Here is a 17,056-nt window from a genome sequence, read left to right as displayed (position 1 = left end):
TTGATTACTTTATTACTTCACTACATACAAGAACTGATGCAATTCGTCTCAAGTATAAGTATAAGTGCGGATTACAAAAATGAATCAAATTCAAAATAATTTGATGGGTTTTCAAGTTAAGATATACTGTTTTCAAAACTGAACTCTAGTTTTGGATTACGATGAAAGCTTGAGAGATATACTAACTCTCAACGACGAGCAGCTCCAAAAAAATTGTCATATTCCAAAGATTTTCTCCTCAAGATGATAATCGCAAATTGGATCTTAGGTTTCAAATCAGATCGTAAACTAGAAAGAAATCTCGAATTTGAATCTATGAAAACCCTAAAATATTTTTCCCGAAAACCATAAATTAATCAATTATTATGTTGAATGACAACAAGTAGATTGAACTTATCTGTTCGATTAATTTCCTGTTAATGAATCTCTGATTTGGTTGTTGTCATTATTCCTCAGAAAGGACAAAGGAGTAATGGTTGATCTTGGAAGAAGTCGCCATGTTGTAGCGGACGAGGCTGATGTAGTTCAGCAGCGCTGATGTGGTGAAGTGGCGATGTTTAGCGCGGAGCTTTTCTATATCAAGTTAATCGATCGGATGTTGCTCCTCGGAGTCGATGGTAGTCGATTTCCTGTCTGGATTTGGTTGGTGCTCGATTTGGTTATTTCTTCATGTACAAGCAAAGAAGAGGGAGGCGATGTTGATGTAGTTAGATGCAATCGGAGGGGATGAAGCGGTTACTAGTGTAACGTGGCGTAAGTGAGCGGAAATAACGAAGCTTCTCGGAAGATTAGAAGATCACCCAGGTTGATCTTGGTGTAGATTCTTCAGATTCAAGGAAGTAATGGTTGTAGCTGCTCCTGTAGATTTCTGTTGATGATGGGTGACGATGATTTGTTGCTAAGGTTTGGTCGTGTTAGCAGAGCTGTGAAGATTATTGCGGATGACAGCGGATGAGAGAAGAATTGGGATTCCGGATGGTGTGGTCTTGAGATGTACTGGTACTACGAGTGATGGACACAAATGCAGTTGTTAGTTGGGATGGATGACGCGGCTTGTGGAGAGTAAGGAAAGTGACAGTGAGAGAAAAAAACATATTGTGAGAATTGAACAGATGGGTCGAGAGACTAAACCTCTCCTACTGTGGTCGCAATGTTGATAGGCTATAAGTGGAAGGAGAAGTAAGTCCAAGGCATAGCAAGCCCACCCCATTAGAGGTGAATGGAGAGAGCATGAGAAGAAGAGAGAGAAAGAGATGAATTTGGGGTCCCTTCCTAAGTCACCTTTCTTTCCATTTTATAATAATCCTTCCTCTCCTCCTTATGAATAAACACTCATAAGGTTAATATATTATAAAACTACCACTTTCCTCTTTTCCAAGTTATCAAGGAACTAGGAAAAGACCCATTTTGTTAGGGATGAGACACAACTATATTTTAAGATTCTCCTTCTTGCGCTAGGTCCATCCATTATCCTATGGGTTGGACCTAGTCCCCAAGTTCCTTCTTCTTAGGAGGAATCCTTAGTAGGCTAGGGGGCTACCCTTTTTAGGTTTAATTATTTTCATGTATCAATATTCATCCTCCATGATTCAAATTTCTTCATGACTGTGTCAGGAAATACCCAAGAGACCTGAAAAGCCTTAATGAAATAAGACCAAACTTTAAATGCAAATGGACACCTGAGTATAAGATGATCTGTAGTTTCCTCCTCCCCTTTGCAAAAACAAAAATTTCACATCTTCAAAGTGCATTCCTCTGTGACTGAGTATTGGATAAGTTGGCAAAGAATCATGAAATATTTCCCTAATTAAGAAACTCACCTTTTGAGTAATACCATTCTTCCACAAATACTTATTAAAGTCACAAACAACATCCTCTTGTACTAAAAAATCATATCACTTCTTAACTATAAATCCTCCCATAATCTCCACAACATATGCTTCCCCATTCAATCCATGCACAGGACCTAATTCATTACATAAAAAGTCACATTCCAACTGTTCAAAACCTCCTCCTTACCTGACACTGCAATCTCCAATCCTTAATCATCAGAAATAAAAGCATTTTTCCTACTGCAAAATTTATAAATTGCAGGATATTTAGATCTCAAAGTACCAGATTTGTCGAATTATCTAGCCAGAATCTTATATATTTCCCATTATTTACTTTAAAACTTACATGTTCCTCCATAAATTCAGAAGACTTCAAAATACCCTTCCAATTACTTCTCCCCTGAGCATCATCATCATTAGTAGGTAAGCAAACATCTTCACTATTTTTGAGTTTTTGCTGAACCACCTTCCTTCCATAAATCTTTCATCTCATTTTCATATCTCCATATCCATTTAGATTTAAGAGCCTTACTGGTACACTTCAAGTTCTTAACTCCTAAACCACCTAAAGATTTTGGCTTACAAATCTTCAACCAAGAAACCCAGCTCATTTTCCTTTTATCATCAGTTCAATCCCACAAAAATCTTCTCATAATTCTATTCATCTTCTCCACACACACAGGAAAAGGAATTAATGACATAAAGTACACATGCAAGCTTGATAGACAACTTCTTATTGGAACCAACCTCCCAGACTTTGAAAGAAATTTCTCCTTCTAAGAAGATAATTTCACCTCCATTCTTTTGATTACTTCATCCCAAACAGAAGTGCATCTAGCAGTAGCACCAATAGGCAACCTCAGATACTTAAAAGGAGGTTTCTCCACTCTACAACCCAATTCCAGTGCATGAGAATCAACTACATCATCAACACCTACACTAATCATTGTACTCTTCTCCAAGTTAAACTTTATTCCTGTCAAAAGCTCAAAAGAATTAAGTATAGGAAACAATCTTCTTACCTCTTCCTCCTTAACATCCACGAATAGCAAAGTATCATTTGCAAATTGCAGATGTGATATCATAATCCCCTCTTCCAAACCTCAAAACCCTTTATTTGCTTCCTCAAAACTGCATCATCAATAAGTTTTGACAAAATCTCCACCACCAACAAAAACAGAAAAGAAGGTAAGAATCTCCTTGCCTCAAGCATTTTGGAGGTTTAAACTTTTCAGTAGAACTTCCATTCACAAGAAAGCTTATTGTAAGGGCAGTTTAGTTCATTATTTGAAAAAATTACATCAAAAGACAAAATTATTAAGTGAAAAGAGAATCTTCGTTATTAAACAATATCTTATTTTATCTGTCTTTTACTCGCAGAAAAAAAGAATTTATGGGTTATATAACCAATGTTGTGTAAATTAAAAAATCTTGTGAGTTTGTGACTTTAACTTCGTTTTGAGAATTAGGGTCCTCTTACCTTGTATACCCTTAGAGCATCTCCAATGCTTGGGATCAAGGTAAAAATCATCCTATATGAAGGTCTTATTAAGACCTTTTGAGTCTGGATCATTCACTACATGACAAAAAATAATAATTTTTTTAGAAAGAAAAACTAGTGATTCAGTAAATAAACGAGTAGAAATTATAATCTAGTCTGTTGATTTTCTTTTTAATGGAAACATAAAAACAACCAACAGTAAACTAGACGAACTAAATTAGGGGTATTAGATGTAAATTTACCAGTTATCGATAATGGAGATGTACATTCTCAATATATCTAAAATTCCAATGAAAATATCTAAATCCCAGATAAAAAGTTAATTATTTAATTACTCCTGTTAACATTTGCCGGAGAATTAAATCGTCCAGTCCACACTCAAAAATTAAAAATCTTCATTCATGGAAAAGAGGTTGTCACGCCGCCTAAACTTGACATCGACTGCATGTTTGGAAGACTTCATCTCCAAATTTGTTGCTATTTTACCATGTGCAACCCAATTGTGGTCATGGAAGATGGAACAAAAACATGCAAGATCTGCACGATAGCCATAATTTGGCACAGCGACTTAAAATCTATAGTGATCCAACCCATCACTGCTTCATAATCCAAATTCATTTATTTACCTCGTTGACTTGAACAATTTGATTGCGATGACTCTAAATTCGAGGGTTGGTTTTGGGGAACTATTGTTTGTCGGTGACTCAAAAAGTTATCTTCTGATCTAACACAAACATAAGTCTCCACGTGTATGTTGTCACTATCTACCATTTTTCCTCTTTCCCAATCATTTCCATTTCCAATAACAAAACTGTAAAAACAAAAACAAAAATACCAGACAGGGAAAAGAAAGAAGATGACATTGGGGACGACAACACAAGCATCGTACACACAAGATCCAGGACCATTTGATTGGTACCAAAAATATCCAGCTTTATCTCCTCTTCTTCATCTCTATGTACCTCTACATAATCGTGTTCTTGTCATTGGATGTGGTAATGCAGGTTAGTTATTGCTTAAGATTCATCATTTTCAGCCTTTAATTTACCAAAACTATTTGTGGGGTTTTGATTTTGTATCCAAATTTCGTTTCATTTTAAGATAGATAGATTGTTCAGCTATTTAGTAAAATTCATAATTGAATAGGATTTTAAGGATTCGTTGAATGGTTGTTGCATTAGTGAATAACATGATCATACAGCTATCAGTGAAGACATGGCTAATGATGGGTTTGAGGATATTGTAAACATCGATATTTCGTGGGTGGTGATTGAAGCTATGCAAACAAAGTATCAAGACATTCCTGCTCTCAAATGTATCCTACTCTTATGTTATTTGCCTTATTGGTGGTGATCTTATTATACTTTGGGTGAATGGTGCTTCCAAATTTCGCACGCATAAATTGTAGATGATGTTGAAATCATGCTAGATTTGGGCATGTGGGTTCCGCAATTCTAGCTTTCCTGAACACTTGGTAGATATTCAAATGGATGTTCGAGATATGAGTGGTTTTGAATCAGGGTCTTTTGATGCTGTTCTAGATAAAGGTACTGCATTTTCCCAATCCTTTTAGTACTTGCTGTGCTTTTACTTTGCGCTTGGCCTTCATTCTGAAGTTCCAGACCTGTATCGGCTGGAGATCTTATCTACTGTTAACTTTTGTTTGTTTTGTGTTTGATATCTTCAGGAACTCCGGACTCTATTATGGTGAGTATTTTATTTTATATTTCATAAAAGAAAGTTAATGTCTGCTTAGAGATGATTGCGGTTACTCACTAGATACTTGTATCTTCAGTGTGGCCATAATTCGCTAGAAAATGCGTCTAAAATGCTAGAGGAGGTAGGAAGGTATCTATTAACAAACTTGTAAAATTGTTTTAGTTCAATGTGTTCAGTTTTTCCTTTTTTGATCTGGTCACCATATATCATATCAGTTAATGCCACTGTCAGGGTCCTCAAGGGTAATGGAGTGTACATTCTGGTACGAAAACCTTGATCTTTGTTCTTTCGCTCTTTCACACCTGGAGTATACTTGTCAGAAGTTTCATTTGTACATCCTGACTTGGTTCTATAAATGCAGATTACATATGGAGCTCCAGCTTACCGGCTACCTATGTTGAAAAAACTGTCCTTGTGGACAATAAAGTTACATGTTGTAGGTTAGCGAATTTAGTTTGCATTACATGGAAACACTAGGATTCTGAAATATGTGTAACCAAAATAGTATGCTAAATCTTGCCTGGTGCAATTGTTTTAGAGAAGCCCATGGCTGATGGAAATGCAGAGCAGATAAAATGGGAGTTAACAAATCCTGTATCCTTGGACGAGACAGGTAGTTCAGTTGAGACAGCTCTCGGAAGGACTCCAGAAGTCCATTTTATTTATGTCTGTACCAAGGTACACCAGACTTCCCTCAACTGTCATTTCGTTTTCTTGGGCAGTTTGCCATGCCCAGTATCACGGTCTGATTCTGAAACAACTCAAGTTTTCGCTTGGCTTTTTCAGGATGAGTCCTTACAATCTTCGAGTTCGAAGCAGGAGATCGAGTTTTGAAGGAAAAAGTAATAAGGAGATTACCTCCAAAATTTTGTTTGAAATTTATATCCACTAGTATGTTTCTTGGATTCAATTTGTTGAGATTTATCAGTAAATAATGGGTCACTGTCATTTCTCTCAATGTTTCCATTTATTGATTTATACGTGAACTACATACTGTTTAGGGCAATAAGAATAAATCAGTAATTTGTAAAACAACAATTCCATGTAAATTTGAATCGAAAACAAATTGATTTCCAAGTTATCCTTTATTAAACAAAAGCTGCCATCTTCAGCACAAAGAATAGTTGTTGGGCACTCACAAGTCGCAACCAAAATACAGCAGCAATACAACATTTTGCAAAAAATCATGAATAGTGGTACTAAACTAATATACACACAATATTGCTATAATTATGCCTACAAGTTGCTAGGCGTGATTTTCTTATTTACAATTGAAGCTCTTGATGGAGACTGTCTCTTCAGAGGGCCAACAGCTGAAGACCATTCATTCACTGAGTAAATGCGTGCTCCAAACTTCAGAAAATATGAACATGTTTTCTCAGGAAGATGTTGTCTTTGCTTGGGCTAATTGTAATCATCTTCGCGTTCCTGTCACATTAAATACTGGTTAGTTACGTTCTCATTACTGAAGAACTTCTGTTATAAGGTTGTGTTTTGGTTACTGAAGCTTATATGGCATTTTTATTTCACCTGTCTTCTGTTTCTGTGTCTTTCCTCGTCGTATTGATGTCGGCTAGAAGGTTTCTGGTAATAATTAAGTTCATTGTTGACATCAGATAAGAGCTTATCTGAATGCACTACCCTCTTGCTAAACTCCGTATTACCATCACTTGAGAAGCGGTTTTCCTGTCAGACCAAAGAAAAGTTAGTAGTAGATAACGGGTGACACAACTAGTGTAGTTGAGTAAATAACCAAAATCTACAGCATACCTTCCCCTTCATCTTCTGTTGAACCCTTTGTTGGGAAATCTGTGACTCGAACTGCTTCTTCACCATTTCGTCCAAGTCCGTCACCTTTCTCTTTAGATTGTTTTTGTCCATCTAGTCAACAGGTAGGATAGTTACGAAAAAACGTTAAGAACAATTTGGATTGAACCAAGGGTCTGCAAAACATGTTACAAGTTTGATCCAACTATTCAGATTTTAGATTTTGTGCACCTTTAACATTTCATTTTGTGCTTTGAGCATGTGATCTCGTTCTCTTAATTGCTCAACTTTGAGCTGCCTAGATAATATATCTGCTTCCTTTTGATTTATTTCATTGACGTAGCTGCATATCAGAGGAAGCCACATTTAGATATAAACAAGAACGTAAGAGTCATTCTTATTCCTATCATCTATATCTCTGGAAGTTTGAGAGTAAACTATGACAAAGAGAAACCAAACCTCAGTACACTAAGTTTCAAGAATGAAAAGAGAACACGTCTCACCTTTGTCTTTCCTCCAACAAGTCATTTATCTGCTTCCTCAAATTCATAATTTCTTGCTCCTATCAACAAAAACCAAATTAAAACTAAATTAAACCAAATTCATAGGTTTTCGACATAAATAAATAAAACTGAATCAGCATTTTATATGACATTACCTTTGCAATGGACTCTTCTGTTTGTTGCTGAGCTTCTTCCACCAACTTCTGAACCTCATGCTGGTCTATCAAGTTCTGGATTCCAGTAAAGAAGATTAAAACTTATAACACTGAGAAAAGTAACCTATAGAAGAACTCTTTAGATGGCAACATCAAATGCTATTCTAAACTTACTGCGTAGTTAGTGAGGTCCAGTTTGACAGCAAGTAAATCCCTAATCACATCATGTGTCATGCTTTCAGATGCTGCAAGTCTAGCATTTAACACGCGTACCTGAGAGGCAAACAGATCAGCTAAAATTTTGTGCAACATATAGGAAGAGCTTTAGTACTAAGCAGGCAGTTCTTACTTCTTTTTGTTGTTTGGACGACAATGCCTGCAGCTCTTCTATCTGAAGCCTGGCCATTGATAACTCTTGCTCTTTCTCTATGCTCACATGGTGAACCAAACCCTGGATGCATCTAAAAGGTGAGCTAGATCCTCTTGGCCTTGTCGAACTTTTCTCTGTTTTTTCTGATGGTAATGCCACAGAAGTGGAGGCTGATGAGTCTTTCTTCACTTCACGAACCATGGACTCCAACTCGTTGTACTGTTTCAAGCAAAAAGAATTATTTATCTTAAGTAATGAGAAACAGTACTTGGTCGACAAGATGAAAATGAAAGTCTTTCATATCTGGCAATTGTCCAGAAGAGTGAGGAATTGCTTGTGCAATGGACAAGTGCCCATAATTTGCTTGTCTAGTGTCAATTTATTCGATTCACTGTTTTAAGTTTTTTTAGTTGAACCAGTTCAGAAGTTTCCGTAGTGATAAAATATAAACTATTACTGCTCAAGGGTTTGTTAATGTACCTTTTGGTGGTACAGGGACGCCTGGGCATCTGCGTGCAATACCAGTTCGGAGATGTAGTCTCTGCACTCTTTGATCTTTAAATCACGGGAAATATTATGTGATCAGCATAGTATTGGCAGGAAAATGTAATATTTATGTACAGATCAAACAAAAACAACTCTTGGAAAGCAAGGAGTTCACCTCTTTAGCCTGTTCTGCTCTTTTCTTTTCCAGAATTCTTATCTGGTCTCTATACTGAGGCTGCAGAGTTTGATCATCCAGGTGCCTGCCAGTGTATTTCCAGTATTTTAGAAATGAATATATGACAAACAATAAAAGTAGTGCTTTTTTTTTAAAAAAAAAAAGGTAGAGTTATAAGAATTACAAGTCAATGGTTCCAACCTTGATATATGATGTTCCGTTTGACGTTCATCGTCTGAGTATTCAGATACCATATTTTGTTTAGAGTTCTCAACAGTCAATGTTCTATGTAATGAATCTTGGATTTCCTGTTGCAAATCATCTCTCATTTGGTATCTCTCTACCTCCTCGCCCATCTCATGCACCTGAAAAGAAACATGGTATTTACTATTTAGTAGTTGACAACTAAGGGAGTAGATATGCATTGGGAGTTTCTAGACACCTGCATATATGATAGTTCTAAAGTTTCACACTTGGGCAGGCCTTTTGACATTTTATTACTTTCCAGTTTTTCTAAAACGAAGAAGCCAGGTTCCCAGACAACATTAAAGAAACAACAAATGCCGTACTTCAAATAAAGGTGGAAGAAATTACCTTCTGATCCATCACATTTATGGTATATTCAAGCTCCTCGACAGAACGTTCAAGAATTTTAACCTCTTCCTCCTTTTGTTCAGCATATAATTTACTTGCTTCTGATACCTACAACAGTGTAAATTTGGGTTGTTCAGCAATAATTTGAAGCATATATCTAGAGACAAGCATATATGTACACACCTGCCGAGCTTCAACAGCAACAGCCTCATTCTCATCTGCAAGTGCATTTGCCATCTCAAGCTTATCATTCAGGGAGATGACCTCTTCACGGAGATTATCCCTCTCGTCGGAGACTGCTCTTAATTCATCCTCAATATCCTCAATTGAAGCCAGAATCTTTTCCTCCACTTTAAAAGCCATGCGGAGGATCTCTTCCTCCAAATTTTTGATGATTTCTTTTTTGTCTTCCAGTTGTCCTTCTACATCATCTTTTGTAGTAAAGAGATCATCTACAAGAGATTTCAGTTCGGAATTTTGGTTCATCAAATCATCTTGTATCTCTTCAACTTGCTCAAATTTGGAGTTTGTCATAATTAATGCAGCTTCAGTTTCGGCCAGTTGTTCTTCGAGTTTTTTATTTTGAGCCAAGATGTTGTCGAGCTGAGTTGTTTTCACCGCTAGTTCTTCTTGAATTCCTGTCAGAGTTGCAAATATTTGTTCAGTCTCATCTTTAATATCCTTGGAATTGGAGGTAGATTCCTGCAACAGACTGAGATCAAAGAGCAAGCCTTTCAAAAGAATGTCTTTTCGAGCAATTTCTTGTTTTAGCAAATCATTCTCAGTTGTCAGATTATCTTGTGTTAGTCCCAGTTCTTCTTCCTTGAATTTTTCCACTTCTCCCAAGGAATATCTGAGGTCTGCAGTGTCTCCTGGATTAGATACATCACAAAGAACTTCAAAACTTTGATCTGCTTCCTTTATTCCATTTGGACCATTGAAACATGCAGTTTTCTCCACGAAGCCTCTTTCTTGGACATTGTATGATATGGAATTGCAACCTTTCTCTCCGGGCTGGAGAATGGGAGCTTCTGTATTAAGGCTCGAGATTTTTTCTAACGATCCTCTAATGTGACACTGGTACATTACAAATAAAGAAAATCCTTTCTCCATTATGTCAGACCAAATATCTTCTAGCGATGATCTTGAGTTGCAGACACAGTCCAGTAGGTACTTTCCTAGAGAAGAAATATCAGAATATACTAACTTGAACTTCTCCTCTACATCCTTTTGCATTTCGACAACAAAATTTTCCAATGAAGAGACTGAGTTTGTTATTTCTACTAAACTTGAATGGAATTGGCCCTCCAATGATTCATATTCTCCTGGTTGTAGACAAACAGTAACTGTGAGCCGCCGTACTTCTTCATTCAAGCTGGCTCGCTCTTTCTTCAGTCTCTTTCCTGCTTGCTTCCACCTATCAGTCATGAGTTTGGCATTTTCATTTGCTTCCAGCAATGTGTTTAACATAGTATCAGCTTCTTGCATTGTTGCCTGAGCCTCCTCTAGTTTAACAAAGAAGTCTGTAGCTGCACTAATCTTCTCATCAGCTACCAATATAGCACTGCCGAGATTGAAGTGCATCTAATGAAGGGACATCAAAAGACAATAACAGTAAGTAATTAGTAATTATCAAAAAGGAGAACCATTATTAAGGTCAATGGTATGGTGTACAGCCATATAAGAGCCACCAATATTTTTATTGAACTAGTACCTCTCTTGTGTCGCTGCATTCTTCTTCAGATTCCTTAATAGCTGCTATGATTTGGATATTTTCTTCGGCTCTAATCTCTGAGAGCCTGTTTTTATCCTGCTCAACAGAAATAGGCAACTTTAACTCTGGATCTTCCTTCTCAGCAACTTCTGCACATTCAGCTCTCGGAAAATCAGACAGCCTCTTCACAACAACAAATGCAGCAGCAGCACGTTTTTCTGCATCGATAATCTCATCCTGCTTTACTTGAAGTGCACTTTCGAGATCCTGTATCATGTGAATCTTCTCGCTCAATTGTGAACGTAACAAAATTGTTTCTCTATCCTTTTCATCCTTTTCTAGCTCTTGAACATCAGTTATAGCCAGTGTTGCTCCCTTCAAAGAGCTCAATTTCAACTCCATATCCAAACCCATTTTCAGTGCATCTTCTAGGTTCTTCCATAGTTGTTCGATTGTCTTTTCCTTTTCCAAAAAACTTTTGGCAGCCATCTCAACATGTTCACTAATCCAAACTTCACTCTCAGGAAAAGAATTTGCAATTACCCGCACCTGATCAGAAGCATCCTCAAGGGATCTACAACCATCTGTAATGAAAGCTGTTAGTTCTAAGGTCGCTTTCTCCCATTCCTCAGTCAATACCTTCATTTCATCTTCTCTGGTAGAAAGACTGTTTCTCAGTCTCATATTTTCTTCTGTAGTAAGACATAATCTCTCCTGGAGTTCCTGTTGTAGTGTGGTGAGGTTTTCTTGTAAGTCAAGAATTGCTTTTGCTGTCTCCACTTCAACCTGCTGACGGTTTTCTTCGAATTCATCCTCTTGGTGTTGCTTTGATTCCTGATCATCTTGATACCGCCTAATTAGTAGTCTGGCCTCCTCAAGGTCCCTGTTCACTCTGTTCAGCTTATGTTGTAAAACTGAACCTGCAACATTGTCTTCCGTAGCCAAGGTACGATTAAGTTGAGCGGGATTCTTAATTAGTTGGTCCCTCTCTGAAGGTTCACATGGATTTTCATGCTGAAGTTTAGTTTGCATGTGTCCAAATTCTCCATTTCTCAGTAGTTCTAAGTATTCTGAATTCTCCTTCTGTAGAACATCCAGCTCTTCAATTAAGCGTACCTGCTCAGATTCTATCACTTCAATCAGGTACCTTGCTTCCATCAGATCATTCTCGGTTTCACTGAGCTGAAGAGCTAAAGTACTATCCATCTTCAGCTCATGTTTTCTCAGAACCTCGTCATCCTCTCGAGCATAGGACGTAGTCTCATCCAAATCAGTTCTGGCGGATACAATCTCAACCTGCTTAAGTGATATAAATCAGCAAAATAACTCAATAAATGCCACTCAACAAAAATTGCATGATATCAAATACTTAAGAAAGCCAGGGAAAACCTATCTCCCCAAAACAACTGAAGTCTTACAGATGATTGCTGTTCTGTCTGTTTAATTGTCTCAGCTTCCTTGGATATGGAATCAGCTACCTGCAATCTATGTTGTAAAAGGCGCTAGGCGAGGCGAGGCGCCAAGCCTAGCTTTTGGCGCCTAAGGCGCTCCAGGCGAGCGCCTTTTATTTACAGAATAACAAACTGCCCTATAATTTGGCGCCTGGGCGCCTTTTTTTCCCAGGCGCCAACCCATCGCTTAAGGCGCCTTTGGTGCTTAAGCGCCAAAGGCGAGCGCCTTTTATAACATAGCCTGCAATAGGTGCAAGTGGTTATGGTTCAGATACTTGTTGAGATCCCTCTGCAATTCATCAACTTCCATGCGAACAAATTCACAAGCAACAAAACAAATTAGCGAGATAAGTAAGACTCCTTGCTAGTTTGTCATGCCAGGATCATGTTTAAAAAAACTCCTGGTACTTATTTAATGGATTTAAAGCAGCAGTAATGAATGTCAATTACCTATTCAAGCTATCATTGATTTTCAAACATGCATTTAGATTTCTCTTGCAATCTTCCAACTCCCTTTTGGAGTGACTGCCATGTTCCTGTGTAATGTAAAATCTAAAGGTAAGGTATATATTGGATGATAAGAAACACACAAATGCGTAGTAAGCAATAGTTAATATTGCATGCTTTAACTAAGACCTTAATCTTTGCTCCTGAAGATATGTCCTGCTGCTGGTAATGCCCCGCCAAGGTTTCCATGAGCTGCAAAGATAAGAAACACAGTTTCAGTCTTTCAGAGCATATTGAGTTGCAGTTGGAATGGAAACTAAGAAAGAAAAGAAAAAGCTCAGTGCGCAAACCTGATCACGCAGTTAGGAAATTTCACTAAATAGAGTTTCTCTCTCCCCTCCTTAAATAGAAATCTTCGTACCTACAATGTGAATAATTTATAGAAATTATCACTCATGCTCTACAGTGAACTTGGTAGAAGAAACACAATTTTATCCATTTATTAGAAAAATTGTTTGTGAGAGCTACATTCTGAGCCGTTCAAGGAGTCTGATGTTTTCCAATGCGAATCGAGTTAATTCTGGATTTCTATCAATTCTTGCTTGAAGCAACTGAACCTCTTCGTATAATGCGGCATTTTCCTCCTTGAGAAAATCATCGGCAGTCACTAATCCGTCTGCAAGCGACTCCATCTTTTTAATCTTCTCCTCACGAAACCTTAGAATCATTTTAGTACGCTGAGCATCCTCCTCCCGCTGGTGCGCCTACAATTAGTGGTGGTATTGTTAGCTATATATATAATAAAGCATGAGCACAAACCACAGCTAGTCCGGAGATTCCATTACAGTGGGATAAGGAGGCATACCAAGCGATTCATGTGTTCGATTTCAGCTTCTAATCTGCTAACTGCAGCTTCAGCCATTTTTTCTCTCCTCAGGGCACCAGTTAAAGTTGTTTCAATGCATTTCATCTAATACAGGAAATCACACACTGTCACATGCTTGACTTTATCATTTAAATATTAAGAAAGTAGTAATATGACTGGGAAGGGTACCTTCTTTTTTGTAATGCTTATACTATTCTGGAAATTGGGAATTCTTTTATTCGGAGTGGAATAGTTTGTTTCATGAACATCATCACCCAACTGAAAGTGCTCAGAATCTGGCATGCAAAGTGATAGATCCCTTAATGGTTTTTGATGATTGAGCACAAACAACTGATCCTGCTTGGTAAAAACATTGACAAATTCACCAATTGATCAGTTCTACTGGTGCTTGTCTGTGTGATGGGATTAACACGTAATATGAAACAATATGTACCTTTAACTGTTGTATTTGTCGCTGCAATGCCAACACATCACCTGAAGCATCTTCATTTACCTTAGCCTAGAGAAAGGATAGAAATCTATAAGTATCTACTCCCATGATTAACAGGGTAGTTTGCATATGAAATATATATTATACTCACATTGTTCTGAATAAGTTTGGCACGTTGAGCAAATTTTAGAGTGCTTAGAGTTTCATTTGCAGAGCTGCAAGAATGCATAAAAGATATTTCAAATACAGAACTGGAACATACTTAGCAGTTGGGTGCCTCACAGATATTTGAAATGAAATGCATCTCAAGGATAGAGGTAAAAACCAAGTAGATGGACTGATATTGGCGATTATTGTTGTTTTTGAATTTCCACCAAGAGAATCCTGCCCACAAAAGTTCAAATATCATAGTCTGCAGTTAAGGATTTGAGACCCTTGATAGATACAATCTATCCTCATAGGGCTTAAGGATGTACCTGAAGCAGAAATGTAAGTCTAGAATCACGGTATGGGACATGTCTATGTTTCCCATGCGCTAGATCTACTAAAGTCATGATCATCAGACTGCAAAAAATTTAGCAGGAGAACAAAAACAAAAATATTCAGATGGACTCCCAAACAAGACTCAGCTATGTTTAACTGAGCACACAATCAATCAATGAATAAGAAACAAACGGTAAAATAAATTACCCTAGAGTTGAAAGTGATTTATTGATGTTTGCAGCTTCTTTTAAGCGCTCTCCTTCAGCACCAGAGCTTTTCTGCCTAAAAATGTAAATGTAGACGAATGTCAGAACAAGCATAAGATACCACATGACCAGTCTTTGAATTGAATAATTACCTCTCTGAACCAGCAAGATCTACAAGGTTTAACCTCCCAAATCTTAGGTGAGTTGTGGAATCCATTTCCCATCGGCTCTCAATGACACAGGTAAAAACACTATGGGAGCGACTGCTCTCACTGTTCATGTTTGTTGCAGCCATTTTCTATTTGCAGCACCCTGGACAGACACAATTTTGGGAGTTATAATAGCTGGTATATCTAATCAGAAATGGTAAATGTGCAACTAAAACTCACCTGTAATAAAAGCTCGACAACATCCTTAACGGTGGTAACTTCATGTTCGGTAAGATTTTCAACATATACGCCTTTTCTTATATCTTCTCTAAGCTACAATAAGTATTAAGGTATATTAGAAATGACCAAATGGATCAAAAATGAACTGAGAAAGCGCAAGAAATGCTTTAATTACATGAAGATTAGTTGATGAGGGTTCCAAGAGATCAGTTATTTGCTCATTGTAAATCTCAAGGAAGGAACACTTGCAGCTGTACTTTAGATTTTCTTCGCGACGGTTTTCCTCTTCCTGAGGAACATGAAGTACTTAATGTAAAATTGAAGGAAAAATGGAAAATGCAGAGAATATGTAAGTTATTGCAAATCACCAGAAATTCCTTGTGATATCTTACATCTCGAATCCTCATAAACAAATGTTCAAAAATACGAGGAGTCATTCCACAGTCTTCATTAAGATATCTATCCATTTCATGTATCTCTCCCATCATAGTATATGTTTTACCACTTCCCGTCTGAAAAAACACATCAAAATGTCATCATCCATTTCACAATTCCCCAAACTACCTCAATAACTGTACCAACATACCTGACCGTAAGCAAACATACAACTATTATACCCAGACATACAGTTCTCCACCATGGGCCAGCAACCAAGAATAGCTTCTCCTACAACACATATCAAACATCCATCAGGCACTAACATACTCCGAATTCTCAAATGCAAAACAACAACAATAAAAAAAAAAACAATAATTTGTTACAATTTGGTCATGTATGTACCTGTGATATCGTCTCACACGCAACATGATCAAAAGTAAACCTAGTTTCAGGATTCCCAAGCCATGTTAGGGTATGCGCACTGTTCTGTCTCAAACATCTGAAATTCCCTTGAGTAACCTTCTCTGCGTTACTAATCGGCCTAATTCTTATCAAAACCTACAATAAACCGTCGATATACACAAATTAAAATACTCATTTGAATTCTAAAGAAAACAATACATACCTCTACGTTAGGATCTAAAGGCAGTACTAATCGTTGGGATTCTAAAGATATAACAACACATACTTGAACATTATGATCCATCCAGAAAGATGGATCTTCAACAAGCTCAAAATGTTGAACATCCACAGGTAATATCTCAGACGGCACAACTGAAACCCTTCAACAAACTTTAGGATGACTTCCTCCTCCTCCTCTGGCTCCAACATCACCACCGCGATGAGGTTTAACACATCCAGTTACTGAAACACTCTTAGGAAGACTCCTAGAAGGAGTACTTTGAGCTGAATTTTGTTCAGAATATGGTAATTTCCCTTTACCACCACCACCGCCTCCACCACCACTAGCTCTTGGAGTTCCGTTATTATTACTAGTAGTAGTACTACAAGATCTGTTATCCGATAATGGATCTCTCAATGGAGGTAGTAGAATTGAATTACTACTGCTCTCAAAATCATTCTCGTTTCCTTCTAATTGATTCGTATTCCTTCGAAGAAATCTAAACGACATTCTGACGCAAATTAACTTAAAATTAAAATTAAGAAGAAGAAATTCTCAATCTGAAAAAAACCCTAATTTCCATGAATTTTGTCTGAAGAAATTTCTGAGATTTTGGGGAAATAGAGAGAGTGAAGAAGAGCTTAAGCCCCGCTCAATCCAGATTTTGAAAACTATAACGGTTCAGCAATTACGCCTTTTGACACTGTAAAGTAATGTCTATATCTGGATTGACAGTACAGGGATCATATTTTCACGTGCTCTGAGTAAACGGATAGTGATGTGAGTGAAGTTGGACTCACAAAAAAAGTGAGTGTACAATACGATATATCATCTGATTGGTTTCTTATTTAATGGATGTAACGTACACTTACATTTGAGAAGTAGGTGAAAGAGTACTAGAGAGGAGAAACTGAGATGTTTGAAAAGGGGGATGATTTAGGACTTAGT

At 37.4% G+C, this 17,056-nt stretch overlaps 1 protein-coding gene and 1 pseudogene across 3 annotated transcripts; one reads left to right on the top strand and one right to left on the bottom strand.

Annotated features, from left to right (window-relative positions):
- Positions 1 to 4,096: 4,096 nt before the first annotated feature.
- Positions 4,097 to 6,010, top strand: LOC113355114 (EEF1A lysine methyltransferase 4-like). Of its 3 annotated transcripts, XM_026597893.1 has the most exons (9): positions 4,097 to 4,337; positions 4,535 to 4,648; positions 4,812 to 4,880; positions 5,021 to 5,040; positions 5,129 to 5,181; positions 5,284 to 5,314; positions 5,414 to 5,492; positions 5,591 to 5,730; positions 5,839 to 6,010. In XM_026597893.1, the coding sequence occupies exons 1-9, from the start codon at positions 4,190 to 4,192 to the stop codon at positions 5,884 to 5,886; spliced, it is 702 nt and encodes a 233-aa protein (XP_026453678.1). In that variant the 5' UTR covers positions 4,097 to 4,189; the 3' UTR covers positions 5,887 to 6,010. The 3 variants fall into 3 exon arrangements, 2 of the variants coding, with proteins under 2 accessions (XP_026453678.1, XP_026453679.1); XR_003362127.1 differs by having other exon boundaries at positions 5,129 to 5,173; positions 5,268 to 5,492; XM_026597894.1 differs by lacking the exon at positions 5,284 to 5,314 and having other exon boundaries at positions 5,129 to 5,173.
- Positions 6,011 to 6,054: 44 nt separating this feature from the next.
- LOC113358889 lies at positions 6,055 to 16,730 on the bottom strand (annotated as a pseudogene).
- Between the last annotated feature and the right edge of the window lie 326 nt (positions 16,731 to 17,056).

The sequence above is a fragment of the Papaver somniferum genome, chromosome 3, assembly GCF_003573695.1.
Source record: "Papaver somniferum cultivar HN1 chromosome 3, ASM357369v1, whole genome shotgun sequence".
NCBI classification, from domain to species: Eukaryota; Viridiplantae; Streptophyta; class Magnoliopsida; order Ranunculales; family Papaveraceae; genus Papaver; species Papaver somniferum.
The sequence above is the reverse complement of the archived record's forward strand: the minus strand, read 5'-3'. Positions and strand labels throughout refer to the sequence as shown.